Below are 15,158 nucleotides of genomic sequence, written 5' to 3' on the forward strand. Positions count from 1 at the left end.
AGCTTATAACCTAGGTTTTTTTCCACCGTGTAGATCAGATGTAGTGTATATAGTACAGACTTTACAGCTACGACTTTACAGTGACGTACAGTGTATATACTTGAAAATGGCAGCCGCCTTCAGAATTAAGCACGCTTTTAGATTAGGAAGATCTCTTTCAAGATTATTAAATAGAAATTTGCAGGAGAAATCAGTTTATTCACAATGCCAACGATTACCAGGTTTATCAGGTTTTTATTTTTATCGTGTCTAACAAATATTTTACTTTTACATGTCGTACATTATTGAATATATTCTGTTTTACAGGTTTATTTTATTTTCCTATAAATCTATTTTTTTTTTATTTAATGCATTTTCTCAGTTGTATCTTATTGATCAAGTAATATATAAATAATTTTTAATTTTACAGTTAGTTACAATTATGCACGACATTTGTCATCTCAACCAGAGGTTCAAACTACAGAGTACCATAATATTATAAAAGACACAGAGAAAGCTATAGGTAATATATTCAATTGAAGGACTTGCTGCAATAATAAACTAACTAACAATTTGTAAAAACATAGTAAATAAGCTCTAAAAAATAATGAAAAAATACTATTATTTGCCTACATTGTGGGTTAGCCCTATTACAGTAAGTCCTTCAGTTGTAATTAAGATCATAATTTTGATCATTATATCTGAAATTGTTAGAAAAATATAACAGATACAATATATTTTATTATGTGCAGGTGAGAGTGCCAAACATGAATTTCAGTCTGAGACACAAATGTTGTTACAAATTGTCGCAAAGTCTTTATATTCAGATAAGGAGGTAATACAATATGAATTTTTAAAAAACTATTTACAATGAGATTATATCACTTAATCCACCAGGTATTTGTACGTGAGCTTGTTTCAAACGCTAGCGATGCACTAGAGAAATTAAGATATCTATGTCTGAGCAATAACGAGGTTACACAAGTAGCTGGTGATAGAAGCTTAGAGATACATATTGGTACTGATAAACAAAATCGTATTTTAACAATCCAAGATACTGGTGTGGGAATGACTAGAGAAGAATTGATAGCCAATTTGGGAACTATAGCTCGATCTGGCTCTAAGGTAAGTATCGTTGAATTTATAGTTTTATTTTTTTGATTTATAAAATATGTATTATATATATGATTTTAAATTTTATTTAAAATAAAAATTACAGTTTCTGCAGATATCCTGAAGTATAATTTAAAATAAAGCATTTGTGAGATATATGTATATATATATATATATATATATATATATATATATATGTATATATATATATATATATATATGTATGTATATATATATATATATATATATATATATATACACATTTCTGTACATAGATATATACATATTTCAGGCATTTCTAGAAAAACTGAAAGAACAAAACTCTAGTGATACATCCAAAATTATTGGGCAGTTTGGAGTTGGATTTTATAGTGCCTTTATGGTTGCTGATAAAGTAGAAGTATTTACAAAATCTTTTGCAAGAGATGCAGAAGGTCTTTGTTGGATCTCAGATGGGTAATGTGTGAGAAAAAAATATTTATTTTTCTCTATATAAATATTATCTATCTATTACTATTAAATATAAGTAAAATTATAAGCAATGTTTTCATATACAGATCGGGTACATTTGAGATTTCAAATGCAGATGGTGTACAGCCAGGCACAAAGATTGTTATACACTTAAAACCGGATAGCCGAGAATTCAGTGACGAGAATACTATCAATCGTAAGTACATTAGCGATAAGGATGTACTTACTTATGTTGTTTTACATACATTTAATAAAATCTATCTTCTCTTGATATATTCAGGCATTATCAACAAGTACAGTAATTTTGTCGGCAGTCCTATTTTTGTGAATGGAAAAAGAACTAATACGATTCAGGTATCATCAATTATATATATAACTTTCTCTCATTTGTCCTATTTTTATGTTTAATCTACCATAATTAAAGAAAAATATTTTCTTTTGCAGCCATTATGGATGTTTGATCCAAAAGATGTAACATCGTTGCAACATGCGGAATTTTATCGATTCATAGGAAATTGCATTGATTCACCAAGATTTGTACTACACTATTCGACGGATGTGCCGTTGAGTATTAAAGCTCTATTATATTTCCCAGAAGAAAAGCCCGGAATGTTCGATTTGGCGAGGGACACTACCAGTGGAGTGTCGCTCTATAATCGAAAGATTCTGATTAAAAGCAAAGCAGAGAATATTTTACCAAAATGGTTACGTTTCGTTAAAGGCGTAGTAGATTCGGAAGATATACCATTAAATTTGAGCCGTGAACTACTACAAAATAGCACATTGATTGGGTGAGAATAAATTTCTGATATTTGTATCATTTATTATTACATGCTATATAATTATAAAGAATGTAATTTTGATAGAAAATTGCGAAATGTGTTGACCGCACGTATATTAAAATTTCTAAATGAGCGATCTACGAAACAGCCAGAAGACTATAATGAATTTTACAAAACTTATGGTTTATTTTTAAAAGAGGGCATTGTAACTAGTAACGATCAGTCTGAAAAGGTAATTTATTGTATTTAGTATCGTATTTAGTTCGTATAAGTGTCAAGAAAATATGTTCATAAAAATATTTTAATTTATTAATTTGTGTTTCATTATAGGAAGATATAGGCAAACTCCTACGTTTTGAATCGTCTGCTACTGCCCCGGGAGAACTAATCAGCTTGCCACAATATTGTAGCCGTTTAGCGAAAGATCAAAAGGATATATATTATTTGTCAGCGCCAAGGTATAAGTGAAATATACTTTAAATATCTCGTGTTAATCAATGATCTACAAAAATCATATATTATAGCCGGACTCTAGCCGAACAGTCACCGTATTATGAATCTTTGAAAAAACGCAATATTGAAGTTTTATTCTGTTATGAGCCATATGATGAATTAGTATTAATGCATTTGAGACAGTATAAAACTAACTTTTTGACATCTGTAGAAAAAGAAATGCGAGATGATACGGAAGCAAATAAGCCAGAAAATTTAGGTATACAATAAATATCACATACGTATTTATATATATTTACAAATTAAGATATCAAATAAAAAAATAATTTTTGTATTATATTCTTTGCAGGTATTATAAATAAGGATGAACTGGATAATCTTGTGAATTATATGAAGAAAATTCTTGACAAAAAAGCATACGACATTAAAATGACGAATCGTTTGGAGTCGCATCCTTGCGTAGTAACAGTTCAGGATATGGCAAGCGCAAGACACTTTATCCGCATGCAGAGCCATCAAATGAATGAAGAAATGCGATATTCTATGCTTCAACCGCGCTTTGAGATAAACCCAAATCATCCTCTTATCAAAAAGTTATGCAAACTAACAACTACAGATACTGAATTAGCTGATCGTCTAATACAACAGGTATGTTGTAATAAAAAGCTCTTCAAATGCTTTGATGTTTATCTTTTAAATAACTTACCATAATATGTACAATTGTAGCTGTTTACCGGTGCTATGGTCGGAGCTGGATTAATTGAAGATCCACGTATATTATTGACACCAATGAACGAATTACTTACTTTAGCATTGCAAAAATATTAAGAAAAAAAAGGATTGTATCAATATTGTTCTATGATTTAGAAATAAAAAGATATTCTCCTTTATTTTTTCTGCTTTCATAGAACATTGAATGTCCCAAAATATCATAAAATCAATTCGTTTTATTATTTTAATAAAAATATATTATTAAAACTACGAATAAAATATAACTTATTGTAGGCAAGATTGGTTTCTTTATTACAATAGGTTGTTCTTGTACAAATTAATTATAGCCTTACAATAATAACAAGTCAAGTTCCTCGTTTTCTTAAGAGATTTCGTGATATCGATATGTATTCTATTAGCAGGGCTAGATGTTATGGCGAATTTAAAAATTGTACCCATGTTTTCCATGTTTTTTTTCATAATTCATGGTTCTAAAAGTTGTACACTCTGTTGTAAACTGTTCAAATGGCAAGCAATAAATAATTTTATAAAATTATTTTAAAATACATAAAAATTTGATAAAATTATTTATTCCGTACTTTCGTAATTTTTCGAGAACATAACTCGTCAGTAATAGGCCTGAAGCAATAAATAATTTACTAAAAAAATTATATATACAAATCATTTATGTACGCTTTCAATCAATTTCATACTAACTATAAAAAGAAATTTATAATTTTAATGTTATTAATTTATCACTTGGAAAATTTTAAAAGATGATTTTTGCGATTTTTGTAAAATCACTAAATGATTCATATACTATTTATAAAAAGTTCGCTGTCACATCCATATTTTCTACTTTACAGTCTTTGACCAATGTGCTTCATCGTTTCTTTTTTTTAAATAAAACTAATCTAAATGTGTATATAATATTTATCCGTGCTTCATATTGTGATTATCATTACTGATATATTACTGACTGAAATTTTATATCGCTTATAATTTTTATCGAATTTGTTGCAACTGGCGGAATCAATTTTGTTCTCTTTACTTTCTGTACGATTCTAATGTAAAATCATTAAAAAATGTTATCATACGAATCTTAATATGTAATCCTCTAAAATTTCAGAAAGTAGAAGCACAGTTGACTTTAACTTATATGAGGACGAGAGACGATGCGTTTGCTCTTGGTCAACATAAAAATCACCCTGTTTAGCATTATTAGTAATATGATTCGCTAATATATCCTACTAAAACACGCAGGATAGCTAGCATTCTTTACAGAACAGGAACATAAAATCGAATTTTTCAACAAAATTCTACGTATATAAATGAACATGTATACCTCACCCAAATATAAGCTGCCGCTATACAATATTCATTAACAAAAAAGTATTCTAAATGAAAGTGACATGAGTAAAAAAAAATCTTAGACATTAATAAAGTGTTCCTTGATTCTTCTATTTCCTTTATCAAATTAATCGAAGGAAATGCATTGCTTGTATGGCATTAAGAATTAATTCGCAGTTTTAAAAAGTATTCCATTATATAATGTTATATGGAGTTCTTATAATGAAGAATACATGAGATGCGAATGGCAGATTGGTAAAGGGCGCAATGAGGTGAATTACCTCGCACCGCTGAGCAGTCTTATTAAAGAGTAGATAGATGATAAAGCGTGATGTAAATGTAAATAGTAGCACCATGTATGCAAATTTATCGGTCATATTGATGGTGACTAAATAAAGAGATAAAAAAGAGAAAAAAATTAAATAAATGGAACGTTGACTTAGCTTATGTATACACGGAGGAGGCATCGCCCCTTCCATCGCTCTTCTTTGTTTCTTCTTAAATTTGTTATAAAACGTTGGGTAATTAACATTGCAATTATTATGATACAAGTTATAATATTTGATCATCGTATAAACATTATTATCATCACAGTAAAAATATTTCATATTTTTTTTAACTATTAACCTGTGCATAAACATGTGTATCGTACACATATTTGCTCCGTAACACGGAGGAGGCTGTTCTTCTTTTTCACTAGAGTCCATTTACTTACACGCTAATCTGCTACTTCTTACTTAATATATGCATTATTAAGTAATCCGTCGGTTCATTTATATGTAACCAAAATAAAGTCAGTTAGCAAATAGTAAAAATACATAAATGTACCTATGTATCTTTTGCACTGGAATTATAGTTGTTGGATTAATATGTTAAATTTAAACGATAGGTCATTAAACAATAGTCATTGGTCTGACGACACTGTCGTGATTAACTTTACTTTTCTCGAGTAATGAATTCTCTTTTTCTTATTCAAGATAATTTCTTACGCGTGTAAATGTAGTCATAGTTGACACAATCTATTTTTCTCTAATAAATCTCATCTCCTTGGTAGAGTCGAAAGAAATATTTTCAATTATCGTGAAAAAAAAATAAAACAATATTAAGAGTGCGTGCAGTGTATAGCGTTCTCTAATATAAATAATCATGTATTTTTCTTCTTGATTAAGCAAATAATTTGTATTTATAGAGTATTTACATCTTTCAAATGGAAAAAAAAAACATGGCTTGGAAGTAGTAAACATATGAAAATTATATGTTCAAATATCTTTTTCTACCATCAAGTCATAAAATTACATTGATCTATATTTTCGATTTTGTTTGTATATAGGATGTTTCGCAAGGAAACCGACAAATTTCTAAGAATGTATTCTAAGAAAGTAGATATTTTAAAGAATTAATGTGATCAAAAGAATATTCACATAAAAATAATATTAATGTTTAGTATTTTTTATTCGTTACAACGTTAATAAATTGTCTATGCTTGATCACATTTATTATAAGTCAAATTGACCTATAAAGTGTGTGTATGTGTGTGTGTATGCGTGCGCGCGCGCGCGCATATAAACTCTTTGCTTAGAATAAATTCTAGAATACATTCTAGAAGTTTATCAGTTTTATCACGGAATAGTCTATATATTATAACAAAACATACGTATACAATATTAATAAAATAAATAAAATAAAAGCTGTCTAAATTTTTTCATCGATTCTGATATGACATACGCAACGTACGCACTGCTTGCAGCTGTAAGACATATAACTATTCGCGACGACTTTGCAAGATTAAGTACACTGAATCTTGAACTCTAAAAAGGAGGAGATTTAAGGTGCGATGTATTTTCATAACGGTATACATCATATGCGCGACGTGCGTCCAGAACACGCCGGTGGTTCGCATAAACGGATTCCTTACTTCATAGCTGCCTGTACAGACTGTCTTACTTCTCTATGACGATATAACACTCTATGTACAAAATTGCATATTCACAGATATCCGCGCGTCTCAATCGTAGAAGCACGGAGAAACACGCTTTCGCACGCTTCGGTCTATCCGCGTACTTCGGCACCACCGTTCGTCACACTGAGGTCTGCGTGATGCCGTTCCCCGACAGCCACAGGCGTCCGTTGCTCTTCTGATCCGTGATCTCGTACTCGGAATCGTCGATCTCGCACAGATTCGTGGAGAGATCGCTGTTGCTGGTTGCGCCGCCCAATAGCGAGTTCCTTTCCTCCAGCGTGGTGATGACGGATCCAATCTCGTCCTCTTCGATCACCTTGTGGCATCGGTTACGGCGGGTGCTCGGAAAACCATAAGGCACTACGTCATCTTCTTCTTCCTCGTCGGACTCGAGGGTGCTGAGACGGCCGTTTAGCGGATTCGTCTCGTTCTCAGTGTCGGTATGAATATTGTAATGCGGCAGATATGAGTTCGGGTGACGCAGATAGCTCTCAGAGCTCTTGTATTTGTACTCTCCCTCACCGCCGCTATCGAGAGGATTCAGACGCTGCGTCTCCGCGCAATGATATTGTTCCGAAAACTCGGTCCCGCATTCGGAGTCGCCGACATATTCCGATTCTTGATCTTCGTTTAGCGTCTCAATATCCCTCGTTGGATCTATTGGACCATGCACTATAACAGAATTATAATAAATATTACATATATTTCTATATATTTCCATATTATATATTGTTTACGAAAGTTTTACAAATTGCCGTAATTAATGTTGTTAGCGAAATAACAAATTAATATGTATACATATTATGATATTATATCACATTTCTCGTCATGCATAAATATTAACACGATTAATTATGGTACTAATTCGTTAGTTCCTATTATTATATAAATTCTCATTATTATATTATTATATTACAATGTTAACGGTATTAAATACATCACTTTAGGTTCTATAATTTTTATTATAAAATGCGTGTCAATAAAATTACCAAATTTTTGTGACAATCTAACTAGTTTGCTATCAAATTCAATACTTATGACGTTACTAAAATTAAAGCTATCAAACATCAATATTACACTAATCATGCTAATGCAGGAAGAGATAAATCAATGGGCATTCACAGATATCCGCGTCATAGTCGTAGAAGCACGCTCTCACACGGTCTATCCGCTTCGGTTTATCCGCGTACTTCGGCACCATCATGTACTTACTCAATGGTAGTTGATGAGTATTAGATTCATTACTCTCATTGCTATGGAAACTGGACGAGTCTGGGACCTCGCTGCCGGGTACCTCCGTGATGTTGGGCAAGGGATTCTGACTCGGCCTAACCCAGTCTGAACAGTCCCAGTGATACCCTAAAAGCATTGCAGACAACGACTGTACTCCGACACGCTACATGCGATGCGGCATAATGTTGTGCGGTGAAGTAAAAGATAGAGATAGTGCGAGGGCAAATAATAGCACTCGATTGAGATAGTACAAGCAAAAAAGCGAAGACCCAAAGTATATCGAGTATCCTAAGATCGCACTTTGGCTACAGCAGCTTCTGGTGAATTTGTAGAGTTTTATTAATAGCCGTCGAGATGATATATTTTTAAATTTTCTACACTTTACTGTTACGTCTGCAAGATCTAATATTTACATTAAGACATCTTTAATTTTTAAGAGACGATATACGATTCGAAGGATACTCTCTATCTCGAGCCATACGAGCGGCTGTCTCGACTTACCGCCGACGATGCGAGGATCATCCTCGATGGACGTGACAGAGGTGACGGAAGACCCAACCGCATGAGGCGTCCGTCGAGAAGAATTTAGTAGAAGTCCTCCAGTGGTCAGCTCTGGTACCACTGGGCTCGCTCGTTTCAGGTCTGTTAGTGCACACAACACGAAACACGCTGGTGTTAATAGAATAATCGGCTACGCCAATGATAGAAAGGTCGTAATGAGAGAGAAAAGATAGAAAAAGAGCGAGAAAAATTAAGGGAAGGTTTCGTTGAGGAGAAATAAGAATGAGGAAGAGCCTAGTGCTCCACCCCTTACGATTGCATGCCACAAGCGAAATCAAAAGTAAGAAGCTACCGGACGGAGTCAAGAGGGTGATTCCTCTTTCATTGACGCGGTCGTGGACCACTCACCATTCTTGATTTTAGTAGTGTCGGTTATGAAGGAGGCTAGCTGCATCTGCTCCTGCCAGGTGGGCTTGTGTAGACTGTCCGTGTCGCTGCCAGTTGCATTTCCGCTGACCGGGTTAGCAAGGGTCAGGGACGGGGGTGGTATGGGAGTGCTGCGATTCAAGTTCCGTAGATAATCAGGCGGAAAGTTCTCTAGTTCATCGCCCGCGCTACCGTAGCTGCGCAGGGTGTCCAAATTATTTAGAGCCACTGCTGCCGAGTTACCATACGTAGCAGGCTCGTTGTTCGAGCTTGGAGTGTAGGAGGCGGGTCTGGGAGGACATTGGGGAGGTTCTCTCTGTAAAAAGAAGAATTACACGTAGACCTTAAATGGGATCGATGTCGTGATGAGGGGAAATGTATCACGCGGGCAAACCAAACGATTGCAAATAAAAAATAAAACAGCATTAATGTCGATTACTAAATAGCGATTATATATCACAAAGAACTGAAGGCATTATATCATAATCGTGAGTTATTAAATTAAATCTCTTGAAGTTTCTCATTGTGATATTAAAATAATGCCTTCAAATAAATGTACGTAGTACGTCTGAAAAATTTCCAGACAAACATTCTAAAAAATCAACGAATTTAAATATTAGCTTTTATTCATGCTAATTAAATATTAGATTTTATTATGCTTCTATATAGTTCTCTCTCCTCTTAATACATGCAATTGACGGCGATACAATGATTGAAACTGTTATAATATTTCTCTTCCGAAACCGCTTTTATCTGATACGTTCCGTTACATATCTTGGTCATCGTTACATATCACAGATACATTGTCAAAAAATTCTTCTTTTAGGCGCAATTGTCTCATAACTTTTGACCAAACGAAGACTTAGTGATCCACTACTCTTCGCATTTACCTGACTCCCTAGTAGACTTTTCTTTTATTTCCTAAAATTGCGCTTAAAAAGAAAGTGTTTTGACGATGTATCAACCTAAAATAATGGAATGTATCAACTATTAAAGGCGATTCCGGAAAAGAAGCATTATAATAGTTTCCAGTCATTACATAGTCGTTCTATTGCATGTGTCAAGAGGGAAGGAAATTACGAAAAAATCTGCTATAAATAAAAACTGATATCTAAATTCGTTGATTTTTTTTTTAGAATTTTTGTCTAGGAATTTTTTAGATATGCTATGCAAGTTGGAGAGCTCATGCTTTTATAATACGTCTGATAATGAGAATAGTTAATCTAAATGTAACAATAATAGTACCTGTATGACTTCCAGATTGCTCAGTTTTGAGCTGCGTTTGAACTCGTGCTCATTTGGTCTTGCAGAATTCAAGACCATCTGTTTCCGTGTCTCATTGTTAATGTTGTTGGCACGCGTTCTGGTTCTCTTCGTCCGCATCCGCCAGAAAGCGACAAATATGACGATGAGCAGGATGTTGAGCAGCACCGCGATACCAATCCACATAAGATATTCCCATGGAATGTTTAAGTGGCTGGATATGATGGGTGTAGAGAAGGCCGGATTACCGCAGTTCAAGCCAGTCATATTCGGTGGGCAGATGCATCTGTACGTGCCGATCTCGTTCACGCAGGTGCCGCCATTCGTGCATGGACTTGCGTCGCATTCATTTACGTCAGTCTCACAGCGATCGCCTGTGAAGCCCTGACATTTGCAGATCGGACCGTTGTTTCCCTCCTCGCACACGCCGCCGTGACTGCACGGATTCGGGCTGCAGTATCTACCAAATTCGCAACGTTTGCCACTCAAACTCGGCCCGACGCATTCGCAGACGTAATCACTGCTTTCCGGCACGATCTTGCAACGGCCGCCATAGAGACAGGGCGATGAGGCGCATGGATCCGTATCGATCTCGCAAGCTAAACCGGCGAACCGACTGTGACATTGACACTCATAGTTGTCGCTGCCCATGTCCTTGCAAGTACCGCCATTCTGGCACGGCTGTGAACCGCAGACACCCGGCGGTACCAGGATGGTTGCCGTGTCGCAGCTAAACTCAACATTAGCGAATCGCTTGAGGATTGCCACGCTGCTAGCACCGCTCATGTGCAATGGCACAGATACCCGAGCGATCCTAACGTCGTCCATACAGCCAACGAAACCACGTTGCACGTCTTCGAAGCCGATAATCGATGGATGTTGCCTCACTTCAGCGCCTAAATATAAATCGTCCGACTGCAGATTCAGAATATCATTGATACCAGGAGCTGAACCATGAGCAATGTGTTTTCCATCTACAGTCAGTCGGGCGCTGTTGCTTTCTCGCTCCAGTTGAATCTCGTGCCATTGTCCATCACTCACATACACACTGCTCACTCTAACTAATCCCTCGCCGCTGCCTAGATCGAATTTGTATTGCATCACGCCATTAACGATCTCCAGAATATTATAGTCCACTTTGCCAGCCGCGTACATGAGATTGCCAGTAGGCTGCATCGTTCTGATCCTCAAGGATAAGCTAAGACGATCTTCGATCGTTTGCCGTATTAGTGCTTTGTCGATCTTGTAGCGCGCATAACTCTTGCCACTAAAAGATATGGGATTTCGCGGAATGTAACACGATTCATCGTGGCACTTGGAAATATCTATGTCGCAGGTCTGACCTGCATATCCTTCAGGACACTGACACGAGTATCCTTGAATGGAGGAGTCTGGCACGCAAACTTTGAACAGAGGACAAGGATCCCTGGCACATTCGTTGACTACCACTTCACAATGATTGCCGGCATATCCTTCCTTGCAATTACATTCCATTTTATGTTTGTGTCGCGGTGACACGAAGCTCATCACATCAGTGGACACGGGCGTTATTTGCGTAGGATCGAGAGTGATCTTGTCTTGGCAGTCACCATAAAAGCAGTAACCTTTGTTGCACTTGAACCGAACGATCTCTTCGACGACTAACTTCGTCGACTCCTCCAGTTCTTCCACGTGTTGATTCAATGCCTCGCGTATGCTTTCTGATGCATAGAAACCTGGTGAACCCGCGGAAGTCGCCGCTTTCTTTACAGCAAATAGAAGGTCGAGATCGTTGTGTACCGCCTGGCGAATCGCCCGCGACTTGATTAAGTTCGCCTCATCAGTTGACGGCTGCACGCTGATAATGACGATATCCTTAAGACGGCAATTCATCGCGTTGCGAACAGTTCTGACGAAACCCTTGCGATGACTCAGCATGAAATCCTCTGGGCTGACTTCTCGAAATCTCACGATTACCGAACTCTCGAGCATTTTGTCGGTCACTAGATCGATGTTAATTTTTACGACAGAGTACGAATGGAACTTGCCATCCGTCACGCTAATGTTTATCCTGTACTCGCCTACGTCAAGTCTGGGCAGGGCCACTAATGTACCATCAATCTTATCTATCTGGAAGAGATCGGTGCTTGGAATTGGCGAGGATGGTATCGAACTGAAGAGAAGTGTATCGTACTGATCTTGATCGGTTGCGTGGACTTTCCCAATAATACCACCCGGATAATCGTCCATGTAAGAATTGATAATCACTTCGAGAGGCGTGATTACTGGTGGATATTGCGATTCCTCGATCACCTTAATTACAACCCACGCGTCCGAGTACAATGGAGGACTGCCGTTATCGAACACCCGAACATGTAGCACATATTTATCTTTTACTCTATTGTTAAACTTCGTCGCTGTTCGCAGAGTACCGTCCTGCTCTAGTCGAAACGCATCGCCCTCGTTCCCGGAACGAAAATCAAAGGTGTACGGATCAGCATTCGGTTCAATGTCCGCGTCTGTGACTACAAATTGTAAAACCGTATGACCGAGCGGTTTGTCTTCCTGTACAACAGCTGTGTAATTTGGCAAAGAAAATAACGGCGGATTATCGTTCGCATCCAGAACTTCGATGTTCACCATCACGAAGCTCGAGAGCATCGGTATACCATTATCACGTGCATGAACTTCTAACACGTAGCTTGCAATCTAAAAGAAAAAAATGAAACGTTTATTGGAGTATTTCGTTTATATTTGTATCTGTTATGTGTATTATATTTGATACTAACTTCTTCTCGGTCCAATGGCGCGGTGACAGCTATCTGTCCAGTTTTTCTGTCAATGGAGAATTGCTTCTGTCTATCGCCACGTTCTATATAATACGACACATTGCCATTCTCCTCGCTATCTAAATCGTTCGCGTAAATCTGAAACATCAATAAAATAAAATATTTATTAATAACGAGACAAATAGTTTCGCATTACATAAAATGGATTTTCTATTAACAATTATTTATGATTTTGTGTAATTGTCATTTTGTATGTATGTGTTACATACGTTTTATATGTATGTGTTACATAATATAAATATTCTTATAGCATTCTTTAGTTAAAATCTTTGTAATATAATTACAAACGAAATGAAAAGAAATTGAATTCAATTCTTGAATTCTTGTTCTATATATAAGAATTTTTTGTGAAAAATATTATTCCACTATATTAAGAAAAATAAAGATTCTAAATTAAGAAAAAATATATCCTAATCCAAGGATAACTAAATAATAGACCACAGTATTAGATCTGTTCTTTTTAGCTAAAGTTCTTGCATGGTTCATCTTTCTTCCTTTTCTCTTCACGTTGTAGAGAAAAAGAGAAAAGATGAACCGTGCAAGAAGTTCAGCTAAAAAGAATAGCTATTGTCTCTTTGAGAAATATTATGATAGAAGTGCAAAGAATAACTGAGAAACTCACTTGCGTAACTTTTTCTCCCGTTTTTGCATCTTCTCTCACAAAGGCTCTGTATGAAACTTCGCTGAAAATCGGCGCGTTATCATTGCTATCGGTGACGGTGATATTGACAGTAGCGTGATTACTCAGCGGCGGAATGCCTCCGTCAATAGCTTGGATAGTGAGGAAGTAATCGCGAGCCCGTTCATAGTCCAGCTGTTCGGCGATGGTTAAAACGCCCGTCTTGGCGTCTATTTGGAATTTCTTATGCTCATTGCCACCGACAATCGAGTAATATATATCAGCGTTCACTCCTGTATCCTTTGAGGTGGCGAGCACTCGTGCCACCTCGGTACCAACCGCGTAGATCTCAGGTACCTTCGCGAAATAGAGTTTAGAAGCGAATTCTGGCGGATTATCATTGATGTCCTGCACGTTAACGATGAGAGATGCGATCCCCATTAGCTGAGGAGTGCCCTGATCAAGCGCCTGAATAGTAACATTGTACATGGCCTTCGTTTCTCTATCCAATGATTTAGCCAACGTGACTATTCCACTGTCAGCTGCGATGAGAAAGTGACCATCGGCTGAATCAATAAATTCATATCGGATCTTCCGATTGATACCGATATCATCGTCCGTAGCGTGTACCTTCGTTACTAACGTGCCGATTTCCACGTCTTCGGGCAAAGTGCTGCTGTAAGTTGACATAGTAAATTTCGGCGCGTTGTCATTGAGATCGGAAACGAGAATCTCTAGTTGTGATGAACACTCCCAAGTAGGTTTATCTCGATCCTGCACGTGGGCTGTCAAGGAATACTTGGCTTGAGTCTCTCGATCAAGCTGCCCGACGGTTTTCAACACGCCGGTTTCCTTATCTAACGAAAATTTATCGTTATTGTCGCCGGTTAAATAAAATCGTAGTTTAGCATTCGGCTCGTCGTCGTAATCGGTGGCCAATACAGTCAAGACATAGGCACCAGGATGCGAGCCCTCGGAAAGTATCTCTCTGTAACGGTATCTGAGGCAATACGGTGGATTATCGTTGACATCCAGAACTTGCACTGTTACTTTTGTCTCAAAAACATATTTTCCATCTGTACCAACGATTTGAAGCTCGTAACGATCAATAGTCTCTCTGTCTAAGGATTTTGCCACATACACTTCGCCAGTAGACCTGATTTGAAATTGCGATCTAGAATCGCCTGACGTTATATAAAATTCTATCGGTGTGTTGACGTCTGTGTCTTTGTCGACGGTGATCAGTTTTACCACAACCGTCCCTGGTAAAGCATCTTCATTCACCGTAGCCTCATAACGATCGTCAACGAATGCGGGCGCATTATCATTATAATCTTTTAACTTGACGTGTACTGACGTCCTCGCGAAGTGTTTTGGATTTCCATTGTCAGTAGCAACCACCTGGAAAAAAAAAGAATTACTATATACATATTCTATTTTTAGATATATTTGGAATACTTATGTATTTA

The 15,158-nt window shown here is 36.7% G+C and overlaps 2 protein-coding genes across 8 annotated transcripts in view; one reads left to right on the forward strand and one right to left on the reverse strand.

Annotated features, from left to right (window-relative positions):
- On the forward strand, window positions 1–3,688 carry Trap1 (TNF receptor associated protein 1). Of its 2 annotated transcripts, none has more exons than XM_011065076.2 (13): window positions 1–230; window positions 410–502; window positions 732–814; window positions 877–1,104; window positions 1,385–1,548; window positions 1,650–1,759; window positions 1,844–1,917; window positions 2,008–2,354; window positions 2,430–2,577; window positions 2,676–2,803; window positions 2,870–3,057; window positions 3,148–3,446; window positions 3,525–3,688. In XM_011065076.2, the coding sequence occupies exons 1-13, from the start codon at window positions 107–109 to the stop codon at window positions 3,624–3,626; spliced, it is 2,088 nt and encodes a 695-aa protein (XP_011063378.1). In that variant the 5' UTR covers window positions 1–106; the 3' UTR covers window positions 3,627–3,688. The 2 variants fall into 2 exon arrangements, with proteins under 2 accessions (XP_011063378.1, XP_011063379.1); XM_011065077.2 differs by having other exon boundaries at window positions 1–221.
- A 106-nt stretch (window positions 3,689–3,794) lies between these two features.
- The window catches only part of kug (FAT atypical cadherin kugelei), a 407,027-nt gene continuing 395,663 nt past the window's right edge, over window positions 3,795–15,158 (reverse strand). For 4 of the 6 annotated variants that reach the window (XM_087408610.1, XM_087408609.1, XM_087408607.1 and 1 more), the window contains 7 exons: window positions 13,693–15,090; window positions 13,011–13,148; window positions 10,225–12,930; window positions 8,962–9,295; window positions 8,554–8,694; window positions 8,032–8,178; window positions 3,795–7,491 (listed from right to left, as the gene is read on the reverse strand). In XM_087408610.1, the coding sequence (XP_087264736.1) occupies window positions 6,938–7,491; window positions 8,032–8,178; window positions 8,554–8,694; window positions 8,962–9,295; window positions 10,225–12,930; window positions 13,011–13,148; window positions 13,693–15,090 (5,418 nt within the window). In that variant the 3' untranslated portion in view covers window positions 3,795–6,937. The remainder of the gene's footprint in view (window positions 7,492–8,031; window positions 8,179–8,553; window positions 8,695–8,961; window positions 9,296–10,224; window positions 12,931–13,010; window positions 13,149–13,692; window positions 15,091–15,158) is intronic. The other 2 variants (XM_087408606.1, XM_087408611.1) reach the window with 2 other exon arrangements.

This window comes from Acromyrmex echinatior, chromosome 8, assembly GCF_024713525.1.
Source record: "Acromyrmex echinatior isolate Ae372 chromosome 8, ASM2471352v2, whole genome shotgun sequence".
In the NCBI taxonomy this organism is placed as follows: Eukaryota; Metazoa; Arthropoda; class Insecta; order Hymenoptera; family Formicidae; genus Acromyrmex; species Acromyrmex echinatior.